Source organism: Gobius niger (assembly GCF_951799975.1).
Source record: "Gobius niger genome assembly, chromosome: 12".
NCBI lineage: Eukaryota > Metazoa > Chordata > Actinopteri > Gobiiformes > Gobiidae > Gobius > Gobius niger.
In genome coordinates this window covers 17,820,141-17,837,533 of record NC_136863.1, presented here as the reverse complement: position 1 = coordinate 17,837,533, position 17,393 = coordinate 17,820,141, and the positions used below count along the sequence as shown (strand labels likewise).

At 41.2% G+C, this 17,393-nt stretch overlaps 1 protein-coding gene across 2 annotated transcripts in view; it reads right to left on the bottom strand.

Annotated features, from left to right (window-relative positions):
• Positions 1 to 17,393, bottom strand: part of kiaa1549la (KIAA1549-like a) — an 87,524-nt gene that overhangs the window by 53,634 nt on the left and 16,497 nt on the right. For both annotated transcript variants that reach the window (XM_079567235.1, XM_079567234.1), the window contains exon 2: positions 1,279 to 1,908. In XM_079567235.1, the coding sequence (XP_079423361.1) occupies positions 1,279 to 1,908 (630 nt within the window). The remainder of the gene's footprint in view (positions 1 to 1,278; positions 1,909 to 17,393) is intronic.

The window sequence follows — 17,393 nt, the reverse complement described above, 5'->3', positions numbered from 1 at the left end:
GTGGGAAGAATGAAAAAGTCATACATTAAATCATTTTTATATTCCAGATAGCAATCCTGAATATTTCCTTAAAAAGATTTTCACATTATACTGTATGTTGCAGTGGTATTATCAAAGAAATATTATTATAGCATTTTACATACAGTTATCAAGCCGGGTTCTTTGGAAAGGTTTTCAGACTTCTGTGACCAATAGTAAATGTTTCCGTCATCAAGCCATCAAATATCACAAATTATGAGTGATTACGATGTTCTTCGCTGTTCAACCCAACGAACACGTTTACTTGATGTGAAAGCCAGATTCAAAATAATCACGGACCATTTGAGATTTTAATTTAGATGGTATAAGTCAATGACGAGTCCACATAAGTTACATAAAGGTCATGAAATCAACATGTCATAGAGGGGTGGTCCCCAACCTTTATCCTGCTAGGGACAGCGGACCCGTGTGGGCGGGGGTGCACACTGCTAATTTTCTGTCTTTCTTATAATTTATTTACTATTTCTCTGTGCAACCCGGCAGCAAATGCATCAAGGCGCGGTTCTGGTCCCTGGACCGGTGATTGGGGACCACTGTCATAGAGCATTCAACGACGCAAATACGACAACTCCCGGTATCCAAGGATACACATTTGGAGCAAAACTGCTTCTAAGATTTACATCCCTATGATAATATTTATGTTTTTTATAGTTTTTGAACCATTTCAACTGATGTGTACAGGAAAGACTAAATACATTTAGTTTGGAAAGGCAATTGCGGTTCATGTGTTTTCTTTTTGCAACATGCCTTCTATTTAACACATATTTGCATTTCTACCTCAAGTTAGAGTATGACCATAATTTTCGTCAACCTTACAGCACTGAACAGTGAATCATCTATTTATAGCTGTTTGAAGAAGGAGACGATTGGACGTTATTGACAAATTGAGAGCACACAAAAGAAGATTAAGTGGTCAGCCTCCCACTCCACCTTTGCATAAGAAATGAAAACTCAAATTCAAGGTGCAAACTCTATCTCCCGACTGAATATTGACATAAGTGGTAGTCGATGAGCAGAGAACAGATGTGATTAATCTCCTTAAACTGAAGCCAGATTCACCTCATAGTACCTTAAGGTGATTTACGAGTGATTTCTCTCAGCTTTTTTTCACCCCCCCATTGAATTAATTCACAGGAGAAAAGGAGTTGTAGACCTTTACAATCATTAAAGTCTCGAACAACAGGTGGAACGGCATGATGAAACCCAAGTAATGTGGCCATAATTCATTGATCATCATACCCAGAGTGAAGCTGCTGTTGCTCTGTGAGTTGTTGCCGTTCTCTGGAGAGGCAGTCGGGGTCGTCTGGGTCGGACTGGCCGTGCTGGTGACTGGAGGAGAGGTGGTGGAGGTGGTGGAGGTGGTGGGGGCTTTTGTGGTCGTGGAGGAGGAGGAAGAGGAGGACTTGGATGAGGATGAGCTTCTGGTCCAAGCTGCTTTGGACAGCAGCCCCAGCGGCTTGGGCATCACTGGGGCCTGCAGCTCAGCGGTGCCTGCCAACACGCTGAACACTGATGAGAACGCTGCCTTTTCCCGTCGGCCCTGCCCGTGCGTGGGCCGCCCCAGCCAGGCAGCGCGGTCCCGGGACAAGCTCGCTTCCACGGGTCTCCACTCGGTGCCCACTTCAGTCCAGGTCCTCGCCCCGGTCAACGTCCCTCTCTCTGCATAGACTTTCCCATCAGCCTCTGTGCGCACTTCTTCAGTTTCAGTCCACAAAGCTGTTTTGGCCTCAGAGAACACTTTCAACTCGGCACCAGCCCCATCCATCTGCGGTGTGTCTGCCGTCCCGAGAGCGTCCGAGAGGTTGGAGGGCACCGCCGGTTCCAGGGGCACCACAGCTTGTCTCGTTGACTCACGCCGGCCCGGGTCAGCTGCACAAAACACAAAGATGAAACACCGCATTAGAGACCAAAAGACACAAAAGAAGGACACAGTGTAATTGGTATTTCCGAGCTGAAGAAATATTGTGACCGATCTGTGAGTCATCAGTCCCACGGGCTGGACCAAGCGTTTTTCTATTTCTACTCTTTATAAAACACACATCGCTGCACAGTCACACTGCCGCAGCCTGCCATCATTAGTCCTTATAATGCCACCACAACTGTCCAACTGCCAGCAGATTGACTGGAAAAGTGCTGCGCTCATTCACATACACCACAGATTTATGTGACCTGCCTCTCGGATGCGTTTGCGCTGCGTTGGAAATGATGACAAATTGCAGGGAAAGCTGAAAATGAAGAGTTTTAAGGCAGCTGATGCTTTGACAGGCTATTTAGTTGAGGTCGGAGTATTTTGAGCATTGAACGGATTACAGTTGTTGCATCCGCAGGTTATCTAATATTATGAAATGTCAAAAGTGAAAAATGACAAGCAATCAAAAAGTGAAAACTTCTGCCAAGGGTTTGGCACTTTTAAAATAGTCAAGTTTTACTGCATGGCCAAACTCAACACTTTAACTTGTTAGCGTTTGAGTAAATGCTTTCTTCTTATTCCCATATAGTGTTTGTTACTTCCTAAATATTGCAATTGCTCATTAAACTGAACTTGTTGTATACGCTGTGTAAATCTTACAGACAAATGGAATAATTCAGTGATTTTGCGATATATATATTGTGGCTTATTGCTACATATGGATATTGCATCACCAGTACTGAGTATTGTATGTAAACAACTATCCATATGGGGTTACATGGTACAGCCCAATACTTCATTCCACATTTCTATCCTTCATATCAAGCTGTAAATCCTGATTTATTGACAGGCGCTTTAGAAATGTATTGACAAATAAAGATAAATGAGAACAGAGTAGTTGTGTTGCTGCAAATACACCTCTCACACACTCTTTTCCATACAGCGGATTAAACTGAATCTCGCTACAGGGGCGAAGAAAAATCGTAATAAAGGCAAAAGTAGGTCGCTTATGTTTGAAATCAGGGAATTAATTTAAATGTTCCAGAGTGGATAAATTAGGACACAGCCTCATCAGCGGTGATTTCACAGATATTAATCTGATCTGTTCCCTCAGACTCAATTTGACATGGATTTATCATTCCTAGAGCCCACACCAAACTCTGCTCTTGGCACAAAGCAAGTAAAGTGGAGAGTTAGAAACTGAAAAATACATCAACTGGATCGGGTTGTTTGAGAACAGGACGTTCTCGCTCATCGGATCAGCCTTTGGTAACCCCCCCGCTGGTATTTTAACTGTCATAGCTCTACCTCATTCACAGTAATTCAGCTTCACTCATTACACCCACTTACTGGCGTGGGTTCCCAGCAAAGTAAAGGAGAATGGTCCGTATTTTCATAAAAACGTCTCAGGCATAGGATAATGATGTTTTTCTGGCATCCACGCAGAATAGTGAGATTTTACCAAAAATACTTAGTGAGTGTTTGTGTCACATCTTGACTGTCAACAACAGAACATAATTTAGGCATTTTGATTGTATTATGATATATTACTCAAACTACTGGATTTTGGCTCAACTCAGCTAATGTCTTCTTTTCTTTAACTTTATTATAAAAAAGTCACATAGCGGCTATAATCTGTGTTTTAAGTTTTCAAATATGAAGTTTTATTAAGCCTTCAGAAGCACACATCATAGAACTGAGTATGAAAGTCTATTGTTGTGAAGAAGCTGAAGAAGTCCCACTGTCGCGCACAAATGGCAAAAGCACAAAGGATAGGAATAGTTTTTGTTCGCATGTTTTGGAAAAGGAAATGCCTCAGATATAAATATGGAGCTTTTGGAGAATGCATGCAGTCAAAGCCTTTAGTCTCAGCATTTATCTCCATTCAGGGAGCTGTCCTCATCTTCTCTGAAGCCCCAACAAAGCCCACAGGTTTGGCACGCTCAGGCTATTGTGCTGCCTAATACACTTAGACTCAAAGGCACCTTGCTTTAGTGGTGCACAGAGAAGAGACGGAGCAAAGGCTGGCTGCATCAGTGGCTCACTGACCGCTCCAAAACACGGCAAGTCATTACAGTTAAAAACAAAAAACAAAAAGCTTTACAACAATGTATTTTTAATGACTTGTTCTGTACAGCTCTAGAGCCAGCATTGTAAGTGCTGCACACTTCCCACACGCCTGTTCTCTCAGCGGACGATTGGTTAATTAAAAGACAACGATTGTCGGCAAGTGGGGGCTTTAGTGGAGCGGCTCAGAGCTTAGCTGCTGTATATCCTCTGGACAACCGCTATAAAGCATCCCCAACCAGCCAGCTATTGGCCACAGTCACCCAACAGTCTGCAGCTTATTATGGGACGTCACACTACGAACACCATTTTAAAGGATATAAATCCATTGCTGATTTATACATAGGGATTTTCATGGCCTTTGCCACACACAGCATTAAAACAGAGTCTGCTTCATATTAACAACACAGTGAAGACTAGTCACTGGGGAGATGAGCACATGCTCATTAAATATAGGAGCTATTTTAGGATTACTATCTGCTAAGGCAATGTGTAATATTCTTCTCCAGCATTTAATATAACAAAATAACACTGACATCGCAGAGATGGTAGACATGTACTTAATGATGAAGTGCAGCCTAATTAAAACAAAACTCTTGCTCTCAGTATATTTGCGTCAGTCAAGAAACTCATTCACTAATGTCTGACTCAAATTCAAACTTTTGATCATTTTTCACTACTTGCAATGACAATAAAACTATTAAGCAATTTAATCTAACAAACTCCTAACAAAGACAAAACATGCCGTCCGTCTCCGAGCATAATTTCCTCTATCATTCTCCTGTCTAAACAGTGTTGTGTCATTGACTCTGGCTCCTTGATCAAATGGTAAATGGTAAATGGACTCAATATATATATATATAGCGCTTTTCTTTATCAGGCATTTGAGGGAGCAGGGATTCGAACCCACGACCTTCCGATCACAAGACGACCCGCTCTACCAGTTAGAAATCTTGTTACAACCAAAGAAATGCCTTCTCCCTTCGTAATCTATGAGGGGTATACTTTTTTCTATTTTAGAGATTCACCCTAAAAACACCCACATTACACTGGCACTCTGAGCTTTTTTGACCTGGGACCCTCAGCGATATTCCTTTGCATAAATGCACATTCCCTTCAGTCTCCTAATTTGGGTAGCACCATATGTGAAACAGTTAGCGGTGTTTCGAGTGTCTTCTCCTCCAAGCGTTAACCACCTGCTCAGGCTGAGAGCAACATATGTGATCCCATCAGACCTCTGACAAAATGCTGGGAACCTCCACGGAGCACAAACACGGGCAGGATCAATGCGTCTCTATAGTGAGCAGCCAGAAAACCCCAAATGTGGACTAAACCGAGATCAAAAAGCCCTGACCCATTTTTTCATTCGGGACAAACCATGCAGGGGTATTTGTGGATGAAAAAGATCATAGAGCTTACGTAGAGATTAGCAGAATTATCATGTTGAAACAGCTCACTAAAAAGGCTGTCTGTTTATACATTACTATAAATTAAGGTTGTATTACACTTCCGTATTGACCATGGCACTCTGCGCATTCTGATATCTGCGTGCCAGTTCTCAATCAGCTTACATTGTCTGCTTATGGGATATGGCTTTTGACAATCAACATTGGGGAAAGCTGACCTCAGGTGTCCACAATGTAAACAAGAGAGAGGCTGTGGTTGTGGCCCTCTCGTCCTGGTCCTGTAAAGTATATTTAAAGCCACGGAACAGGCTCATCCTGGTGGCCTGACAGGTGGGTAGGAAGTGTGACTGCGCTGTGTGCCAACTGGTCCAAGTTTAGAGGCTCAGTTTAGAACAGAGAAAGCCTGAAGCTCCCACGTTTTGAATCCAAGCAATTCAAACGCGTACCTTCATTTAAATAGTTTCTCTATTCAAAAGAAGATAGCTCAAAGGTGTGTTTTTTCAGGGAATTAGACGACGTGCACAGGTGTTAGAAATGTGTTGCATTTTCAGTGCTGGGGGTAACGCATTACAAAAATACCGAGTTACAATAATTTATTACTTTTTTCAGTAACTAAGGAAGATGACATGTTAGTGAAACAAAATACGGGAATATGTAAGTCAATACAATTCAAGTGCGTTTAAATGGTTGGTATTGATGTACGAACGAAACTCCCCCAAATAAAATACAGCACCAAACCAAGTTGGACACTGATGTATAAGATCTGCAGTTGAGTCGTCAAAACAAAACACGAGAGAAAGGGGGATAAAGAAGGAAAAGGAAATCTTTGACTGCAGTTTTGTTACTATTATCAGTTAAAATTTTGCCAAAAGTAACTCAAAGTAGTGTAACTCAGATACATTTTTGAAATAGTAATATGTAACACAAATATATTACATTTTACTACTAATATAGAATACATTACAATTTCAAAGTAACGTGCCCAACACTGTCCATTTTATTTTACAGCACCGTAATAACATGGTAATATGACAAAGTAGTGTGATGACGACATGGGAGGAACACTGAATACAGCCTTTTTGCAGCCCTATTTCCTAATTATTACAACGGAAAGAGAAACAATGTTTTCCTTTAGTAGGTTAGAGTTATTAGTCATATTACTGTGAAACAAATTATTAATTCATTAAATAAATTACTAGAAATGAAATAGAAAAGTATTGACAACTTCTCTCATGATAATATTGTTGTTATATATATGTTCTCCATTGTACAGGAGTTTTCCATCACAGAGAAGAATTGTTTAAGTCGTCATCTCTATTGGGTTGTTTCGAGTCGTGGCTGTTTTGCATTTCACCACAAAGGCTTTACAGAAAGAAATGACTGAAATTGAGCCATCGGATCATTTCAGCGTCTGACAAAGCCTTAGTGGCGAAAGGTGACACCTTCACGGCTCTAAACAAAGCTTCTCTTCATATCCGTTTATGATTGAGATTTTAAAAAGAGTTCTCTTGAGGTTGAGTGGGAGTAATGGAGACACACGGTGCCTGAGCTCAGTGGGAGTAAAGATGATCCAGGGCCAGTACACGCTGTACAACAGGAAACACTATCACCGACACCTAAAAGATTGCTTTATGTGAATGGGTAGGTACTGGCAGAACGTTCACATGTATATGCAAGACAAAAAGATTGGGCTACACAATAAAAGCAACTCTAATCTAAATCATAATGTCAACTATGGTCACTCTCAATCATCCATATATGACTTTTTCCTCTTGTTAAAAAACACTTATTCATTGTTCAAGATGAGGCTTATTTCAAATACAGCATATCTCGTATATGTTCATGAATCATTTTTGTAAGAGCTGCATTTATTTATTTTTAAAAGGAAAAAAACCTTATCAAAATCAAGTAAAAATGGTGATTGCTTTTTGCCAATTCGCCCAGCCCTGCAAAACAAATATGTTACTGCTCGCCCATTCCTTTGTTGGGGAGTTTTTACAAAGAAAAAAGCTTCAAAATGCTCGGTTGAGTAGCAGCGGCCCACTGTTGTTATTGTCAGTGAACAGCGCTTAAAGGAAGTACAAATCGTGCCATTTGAAGAACTGCGAGAAAAAAAAAAAAACTGGGAACAGCATCTATTCAAAATGAAGTCAGGGAGCACAAGAGGAACGAATATGCTCATGGTTATAAAATGTTTTAGAGTTTAGAGACACAGTGGTGAAAAGAAGTGGCCTTAAAATGAAAATCTTTCAGTTCAGGGGGAAAAGTATAACTTCAGTCACGAGTTGTTTATCTCTCATCAGAATAAAAATTCAAGTCGCTTTCTATATTTGCACCATTGTGATGCCATTTACATTTATTATTCATCTGGCTTAACTCGAGCCAGTCCTTTTGCAAAAACAATCGGAGTTTATCATTGGACAGAAATAGAGGCCAGGCTGAGGTCGCAGTAAAGGTTAAGTCTGAGGAGTGTGTGCGCATGTTCATGTTTTGTGTTGTTAGTATTCGTTTGGGACGCGGGTGCACAAAAAGTCACAAAATGTCAAACTGAAATGCCATTTTCACAGCCGTTTAGCCGAACGCTCTGGCAGCTTGGCTCCAGACTGGAAGAGATGAATTGCTGTGTCAAGTTCAAGTGCTTCATTGTGTCGTGAAATGTTTACGTTCCCTCCGAGATTGAAGCGCTGACAAGAAAATAATAGCCTTAACAGTGTAACGGCGGGAGAGTAGCTCAGGGAACAAACATCGCTCGCTCCAAAAAAAAAAGTCCAGTAAAGAGCAGCACAGATAAAATGGACCGTACTGTTCAACTGTTCAACTCTGCACAAGGCTATTTCTGCAGAGTCTCCACGGCAACCGGAGGGATGCTGTCACCACGGCAACCATCACCATAGATAAAGAAAGACACAGCCTGTTCTGGGCCTAAGTGATGCGAGTCTGAGCTGTTATGTAGCGCATTGAGTGCTAACATTTAACGAACAAAGATGGAGCTGCTCCGATTGTTACTTTTATTAACACTTGTCTTTACTTTAGTACTTACTTGTATGATTCAAGACTATACAGTCACAATATGAACGAGCCAGTCCAGATGGAAACATATCAGTTTTCTTGTGTAATCAAGCCCAATGCGCCTTTGTTCTCCACAATGTCATCTGACCCTTTGAGCTAAATTGGCAAATGCATTTGTCACCACACAAAAGTCAATGACGGCTGCTTCTGAAACTTACCAAACAATATCAATTACAGACATCTTTTAGGCTGGGTGGAGCAACAAGATGAGTTTTCTTATCTGATTAATGAGCACAGATGAATTTCACAGTTATGACTTGGAATCAGAGAACTTTACAGAAAACAAATCAGATATAGTCAAACCACCGCAGCATTTACACAGCTTATGATAAGAGCTGCTGGCAGGATCAAAACGCACGCGGAGGCTTAACACTCTGTGGCTCCATATCAAAGAGAAGAGAAAAATGGGCTCATAAATTGTTTATGAATTTATTATAATAAAAATCAGGGTGAAGTATAGTATTTTGGCCTTGTATAAAGTAGGGACAGATTAGTCTAACCTTGGCTCACACAACCCGATTTTAAAAGGCAGATTTGTGACAATTTTGGTTATAGCCTTGACATTGGTTAACTAATTTGATGTTTGATATGCTCTGGTGGTTTTATTGGTTTTACTTCATACACTATTCCCAAAATATGGGCTTGTCAGAAAACCCTGTATTATTATTGTTATATTTCAAAACCTTAAGCATTGTCTGTATTTTCTAATTATAGCACACAGCTGAGTGTTTGGCCCTGATCATGTTTCTGTGTTTTTGTGTACTCTGTTTCCATCTAATAGACTGCTGTATAAAGATGTCCGGGCAGTGATACATAGCCTTGAAGGCCGTCGGTGCTGCCAGGGCTTGTGTAGTGAGCTCAGTTCCAGCGGCTGCTCTGCTGGAGGTGTTATTGGCTGGATCTGCCTGGCACTGGCTCACCACTGCTCCTTATCACCATCAGCCTGTCTGGCTCCGCTCAGACCACCTGGCTGATGCCGCTTCATGGTTAGAAAATGAAAATGTTGTTGTGCAGCATGTCTGAGAGCAGGAGGGCAGGGAACAGTGTGCTCTACTCACTACCTGTCTTTGGCTCACACGGAGCAAACATGGCAGCCCGACAAACAACAGATCGGCGACAAACCCAAAGGTCACTCAGCCACTGATAAGAATGAAACAAAACAATTCACTGTTAACTGCAAACATTTCATCATTTCATCTGTTTTGCAGGAAACTAAAATGTACCGAATGACTGACTGCTGACATTTGTTGAAAAGGTATGAAAAACATTTTCACTGAATTACGCCAATTATTGTCAAGACATGAAGATCATTTGGAAGGAGGACATTATCTGAAGTCAGGCTTCTTGAACAACACAAACATTTTTTATTTAATCAGAGCAATTTTTGGACACACTGATGTAAATCCAGATCTCTGGATCAGTAATGGACTGAACTACAAAATGGACTTGTATTTCTTACTATATGTAATCAACAATGTGCGTAAAAACATATACATAAATATGACACTAAGAAGCTGTGAAAAACCTACTTTCGTGAGGTGTTTACTTTGAGGATTTACAATATATGCATAAACATAAAGCTTTGACACAGTTATAATCTGAGGAAGCTGTCAAAAACAGAGAACACTAGCTGTTAGTAATAATAAACACACACATACAGTAAACAGAAGACATGCCTCCTGCAGGAACAGGCTGTATGAGACTCAGTCATGTGACTCGCTCAGGGGCAGGTCATTCGGTCATTAAGCTGCAGAGCGGACCTCCTGGTTTCCGCCTAACACCAGCTGTACAAGCTCAGTATGTGCAAATTTAAGTTAATAAACTTATCTATAGTTACAAATGTGTGATGGCAAGCTAAAGTGTATGTTCACTAATATCGCTCAGCATATTAGGAAATTAAATTTACAGCAATAATTAGTGTTGTGAAATATGATTTGTTAAAGTAGCGCACATAGGGAGTGTATTGGCTGTAGTGGCCTGCAAAAGGGAAATCAGATTAGAATCTGTATGCAAACTGTGTAAAACAGTTTACCTGACAGAGATGAGAGTGTTTTGTTCCCATCAGCCCATGCGTGTGTGAGACTGACATTGCAGGAGCAGGGCATAAACAGGCAAAGGGATCAGGCTGCCTCTTTTGTCTCACTGTTAGCACCTCTTTCATGATTATTTCACAAAGTGAGCCACATCCATTTTGAATTTCATTTTCTCTAACTGCGTCTATAAAAAGCCTTTCGCCTTTACAAATCCATGCAGTGGCACAGCGAAATGCTCGTTGCTGGAGAGAATGGGTGCTGCAAAGGTCAGTAGATTCTCCCTCTTATCTAATATGGTCCAAGTCTGCTGCCCAGATCACAGCAGCCTAAACCAGATCACACATATACACACAGAGACTAATTCTATAGGCCTGTGGACCTGGCAACCCTGGACCATGATAGGCCATGGGTAAACATTCACGTTTGCTTTGTTTGACTGTCAAAAGGTCATCAGTGGGAGTCAGTGCATGTGGGTAAATGCTGCAATGCTGCTCCTACAATTCGCTAAATGTCTCTCCCTGCTCCACACCCCTGTCATGCTACACAGTTCTGTCAAATCAAGTCGACTTAGCAAAAAAATAAACAGGAACAATGACTGAAACAAACCTATTTTTGGTTGAATTGTTAATGCTTTTCGCTCGGGATCGTGTGTGTTTTTCAGAGCACACAGGTCAGAGCTGCAAAGCCACTGGGACCTCGCTCGTGTCTCTGACGGTTTCAGACACTGTTTTTCTTTCCTCGCTCCAACACAATTTGTGCAGCTGCAACACGTACACAGGAAGCCACAGGAAGGTCGGCAATAACATATCGCATTCAACACATTGTAGCAGTCTCTTTGAAGCAAAACAAAACAGTCCTTATTGGTACTGGTCAGATAAGATGCATATGGACCTGGCGAGTGGCACTCTGTCCGTGGAGGTGTGGATGATGAAAAGCCAGTTTATTACCGGTAGCTCTACGTTTGTGAGCCAACTTGGCACAGCAAAGACTGCTTCTCACTCTAGATCTGCAGAAAGCAAGAGAAAACAGTGTGTAATTACAGGAGGGAGGCTCTGAGTGAGGATGGCGGTGTTTGGCAGAGGGGAGCTTTAATTGATAAACAATGAAAAATAATGTAAGGAAAAGACTTTGCCAGTGCGGACAACAACACTGATGTCATAATCAAATGAATCAATTGGCTGCTTTGTTGTTGTGCTTTAATCAGGATTTTTTTTGTCCCATTTAACATGTGTTTAACAGAACAGCTCAGGGCTAAAGTGGGTCAAGAGTGGGCAGAGACTTTCAACAAATTGTCCTGTGTAATGCGTACTGTACATGCAGCAGACTTTACCATTAGACTATTGGCTCTTCGGCTGCACATCAGTTGGCTGTTTCTATAACAATTTCCATTTCAAAAGATAATCGTGTGTTATTTGTGTAAAACAATACTACGCGTCCTTTGTAGAATTCAAAAATATCTTCACTTTTCGACTAACGTTGCCGTATGTAACAGAGAACAGGTTATTGTGAGAGTTGACCTGAAGTTGGCCCGCTTTGTTCAACACAGTGGGAAAGTGTTCTCTGGTTTTGGTTTTCCTGCTGAGCCTCAGGACTGGGGTTAGTGGGCAGGTCAATTTTTGAGAGGAAAAAGTCCAAAATGTTGGCTGGCGTCCAACTGAGTGAAAAACTACACTCTGAGGTGTGCTATTGATCGCCAGAGGAGCGTTCGCTGCTGCAGTTTTAGACACATTGTTAGAACGCTCATGATGTATTGTCCTCGTGAAAGATCGTTTTTTTGTGTATTGATTAAAACAACCCTTATTCTTTTACTTTTAGGTTTTAGTTTTTGGTTATCTGCAGTTCCATTTCATTTCAAACAATATTTGCGACTCAAATGTCTAACGTATAAATTCAAACTTTTGGTTTGTATTGATCTAGATAAATGTGTTATCACTTAGGCAGGCTGATTTTTGTATGAGGTTTCGAATGTGATTTTAAAGCAGTACTAACTAACTCATGCCCCTAGAGGCCATAAGCACCATTGCGGGTATCGTAGCATGTGGGAAAGGGGAAAGGGATTTTTTTTGTTTTTTTCAGTCAAACTTGCCGGTAAGTACTGGTAAAGTGGCGCTAGCTCACAGTTAGCTTTGCCCGTTAGCCTGCTAGCTTCTACTTCGTGATTCTGCTAGTGTGTATTGGGGCCTCCAACCCGTAGGCAGCAAAGTTGCAATTGTGGTTTTCTGGCCAGAGACACCAGGGGGAGATGAAAGACTCCCAATCATCCCATTAACACTTGTATTACCCCCAGAGGGACAACGGAAAGAATTTATTAAGATAAACAAGTTACTTAGTACTGCTTTTTAAAAAAATAGATGTTCCATGTTTTTCTTTCAGGCCACTCTCACAACGTGTGCTGTAGCCTCCACAGTTCACCTGCTTTATTTCAATGATCAGCTTTTATAATGCAGCGTTGCTCTCTGTTGGGACGGAGGTCTATTTCTGGAGCAAAGGGCTGCTGCTGGGCTAAAATTTAATAACAGCTTGTTGTATCTAGGCAAACTGCCTGTAATAAAGAGACTTCGGTTTTATCTTGTGAGAAAATGATCCATCCAGCCCTAAAGGACAGAACATTTTTACACCATATCTACAAAGCATTGGAATTATTGTGTCATGTAGAAGCTGTCCTCAGTAGTTTTGTGAGTTGTGTACAAAATGGCTACATTTGCACAGCTACTATACAAATGTAACTGCACACTTAAATCAATGAAGGCAAATCCTAAAGCCCTAATTACTCCTGAAGCCCTTTTATTTCCAGTAGGCCATTAAACACTCTCACACACACTTAACCAGAGCATCATTGTAGTGAATAACCCCAGCTCTCTTTAAATATTGCATGTGTGAGATCGATTTGGCAGTAAAACGCATGCCAAAACTGCTGCAGGATGACCATGTGACTGTCCCAGCCAATGAGACGAGGCAGTGGACGCGATTGGCCATGAGCAGCTCCTCTGGGTTTTGCCCTTACCGTGTCCCCTGTGGAGATGCGCTGTTGTATGTGTCCGAGTGCTTTATCATGTGGGTCACAACGTGAGATTGTCCCTTCGGCTGCACTGACACATTCGCTGTATCAAGGACTGTCACTATCAAGGCGAATAAAGATGATGATGAACAACAGGGAAAACTAGTGAGCGTTGGTGCCTTCTCATAATGACAAGGTGGAAGCTCCAGGGAAGAGGCACCATAACAGTGCACAAAGGTAGATTAGGAACTGCATTGTGTCTTCAGTTTTTATCTCTATCCCTTTAACTCACACAAGCTAGTTTTCTATGAATATTATGGATGCAGACAGACTGAGATGCACTTCAAAGGCTAATCGTACAATCATTGACCCCATACTGGCTTTCCTCCAAAAAAAAAAATCCCCAAGAGAAACCATGAATCGAACATTGAAGTCAAAACCTCTTTGGCAGAGTTATAATTAAATGGATCATTTTGGCAAGATGCATAATCAGGATGTACTGCATATTCTCATGATTTAATGATATGTCCACACTAATTAAAACTCATGAAAGATAGTACACTTCAGAACTTCAAAACTTTACAAACAGCTTTGAAAAGCATGAGAAGTCAAAGTCATAGTCAAAATAAAGGATGAAGCTCAAAACTTTTTACAAAGCGTCCATATTTGACTTACTTCTAATACTTTCCAGAAACCGCTGCCCCATCACAAGAAGAGCAGAAAAGACTACAAGTTAAGGTTATTGGGCAATTAAAACACATAATCAGATTGGAACTGTCTTGAATACTTGAATAGTAGTAGGGCAGGGCTCTCTCTATCACGATATAAAAAATGAAATATCACAATAACTGTTAGAGGATAACATTAAATTAAATTAAAATCGCTATTTATCATACTGGGTCAAAGCTATGACAGAGATAGTACGACAGTACAGCTTGACCCAGTATGATAAATAGCGATTTAATGTAATCCTCTAACAGTTATTGTGATTTACTCATTAATTGTCTGTGAGAGTAAATACTACACAGACAGAAAAGACAAAGGGAGAGAGGGATATTGTACATCCAATTACACAATGGAGATTATCACTCAAACTTGGCTGTAAATACTGTTTAAGTGGCGCTCGCCCGCAGATAGCTTTGCCCGTTAGCCTGTTAGCTTCTTCCTCGTGATTCTATTAGTGTGTATTGGGGCCTCCGCCCCATAGACAGCGAAGTTGCAATTGTGGTTTTCTGGCCAGAGACACCGGGGGAGATGAAAGACCCTCCAATCTTCCCATTAACACTTACCCCAGAGGGACTATACGGAAAGGATTTATTAAGGTAAACAAGTCACTTTGTACTGCTTTAAGCACCTGCCCCGTGTCCTACACAGTCAGTGTTTATGCTGCTCTGATGGAGCTGAGCGAAACATAAATTATATTGTGTCCACAGCGATATAAAAAATTACAATGATATAAAAAAATTATATCGCTATAACCGTAACCCTAATACGTAGCTATATTTACAAAGAGAAGAAAGTTGTTGTGTTCAGAACGATCATTTTATGTGCTTCACAATCTTATTAAACTTTACAAACCTCTTATTTAACACAACAATTCACACAATATAGCTCCCTTCCCTATATAAATATGAACCCTCTAACACCTCGAGAGAGTCTGTTGCCAGTGCCTCATTCGGGAGCTGGCATGGACAGCTGGGAGCTTCTTAACACCTAAAGGAGGCTTAGAACAGCATGTGTAATAATGCACAGTTATGAATATTTAAAGTGAGTGCTTTTCGGGGCTGGTAAATCGACAGGAGAGAGCATTGGCTTTGATTTACCTTAGGGGAATAATTACCTTTTTCTTCAAACGCAATTGTTACCCTGACAGAAATGCGATGTCGGGCTGCCGCAGGAGAACACGCCGCGAGAGGAAACTGCTGATGATGATTGCGGGTCGTAGATTTTAATAGGCGAGTGGTTTGTAATGCCTCGGACGTCATTGTGACATTAGTATCTGCTGACTCCAGTTTATCACATGGACCGCGGTATTGTTTGCTTTGGCAGAGGGCAGAACAGGCTTGACACTCCATTAGCCCATTTGTATCAAAATTCGATCTGCACATGCTCAGATGCCCCCGTGCCTGTGCAGAGAACGTGCATAGAATTACTACATTACGGGGACCAACTACATCTAATATGCTTTCGACCTATTTCACACGTTTTTAACTCCATTTTCACAGTTAAATATCTGACTGATGTTACAACTAATAATACACTTTTGAGAGAGAAAAGACAAGACAATAGTATAGAAATTTAAAACAATGAATTTGATGTATTTTTGAGTGAAATCAAACCAAATATCAACACGTACTATCAAAACAAACAATAATAAACCAAATTTTAAATGTTGTGCACCTGAATCTATTAGAAATACATATTCGGCTTTACAGTGAAGGGTCCCAAGTTGTTGGTGATTTTGCAGGTCGCGGCCCGAAAGGTTTGGGAACCCATGTTTTAAACCTCAACTCAAATAGAAACAAATACTTTCCTCCTTAACCGCCTTAAGCTTCTTCCTTGTGATGATTGTCACTTTTTCATCCTTTTCGTTTGTGTTTTAATCACGTTTCTGTGGCTTTTTTGACATATTTCGGTCACGGTTTTCACAGTTACATTACGCTAAATAGAAACGAAACGTGACAAAAAAAGCACTGACAACGTGACAAAACAGTGACAAAACAATGATAAAACACAATTAAACATGACTAACACGTTACAGAAATGTGGCAAAAATGAAAGAAAAAAGCAACAAAACTGTGATAATGTGATAAAAACGTGACAGAAATCTGGCAAAAAAAAATGTGACAACCAATCAATGAAAATGTGATGAAAACGCAGCAGAAATGACTAAAACGTAATAACAAAAACAAGGAAGCAGCTTCCCCTCCTGGAGCCGCCACCTTAAAGTGGTGGAGGGGTTTGAGCACCCGAATGATCCTGGGAGCACTGATGTCGGGGGTTTCATGCCCCTGGTAGGGTCTCCCATGGCAAACAGGTCCTAAGTGACGGGTCAGACAAAGAGCGGTTCAGAAGCTCCTTATGAGAGACCGACAGGCCCGATTAATTGTGAGGCCGTCCTTCTGTGGACCCACCACCTGCAGGAGGAGCCATAGGGGCTGGTGCAATGTGATTTGGGCAGCTCCAACAGCTGCCCCCATGACCCGGAAACGGAAAAGTGGAAGAAAATGGATGGATGGATGGATGGATGGATGGATGGATGGAAGGAAGCAGCTTAGATGAGTTTTTTAGGTCTTAGCTTTCAAATGAGGCATTACACTGTCCTATAGGCTGTAAGCTCTCCTGTCGAGAAGCTTTTAGATTTGGGTAAAACTGGAGAAAACACACTCGGTTTGGTTAAGGGGGGGGGGGGTTAATGATCAGTGAACGAAGGCTACATATTACAGTATTGAGCCATTTCCAAACAAGTAAGAAAATGAAAATACAGACAAACTGATAGAGCGGCGTGATTGACTAAATTTGGGTAACTTACTCCAATTGGGTATTAACAATTTCCCGCATCGCCATGGAAACAGCATAAGCTACCAACGGTGATGAAGAGGAGCTTAAGCGCTAATACCGTCTCAAATGCGACGGTTATATCACCGTGCTCCGGCAAAGTGTTATTGCTTTATCCTGACAGTGAAATATGGCACTCTCATTGAGCAGTGGGTACAAAGAGAGCGCTGCTGCGGGATTGCGGTTCGCTCCAATTGTATTATCCCCAAAGTAGTATCAAATTTGAGAGCTATAAAAGAACAATGAAAATATTATCTATTAAGTACAATTCGATAATGCTCACATCTGCACTTGAACTGTCTGATTCAGCCTCA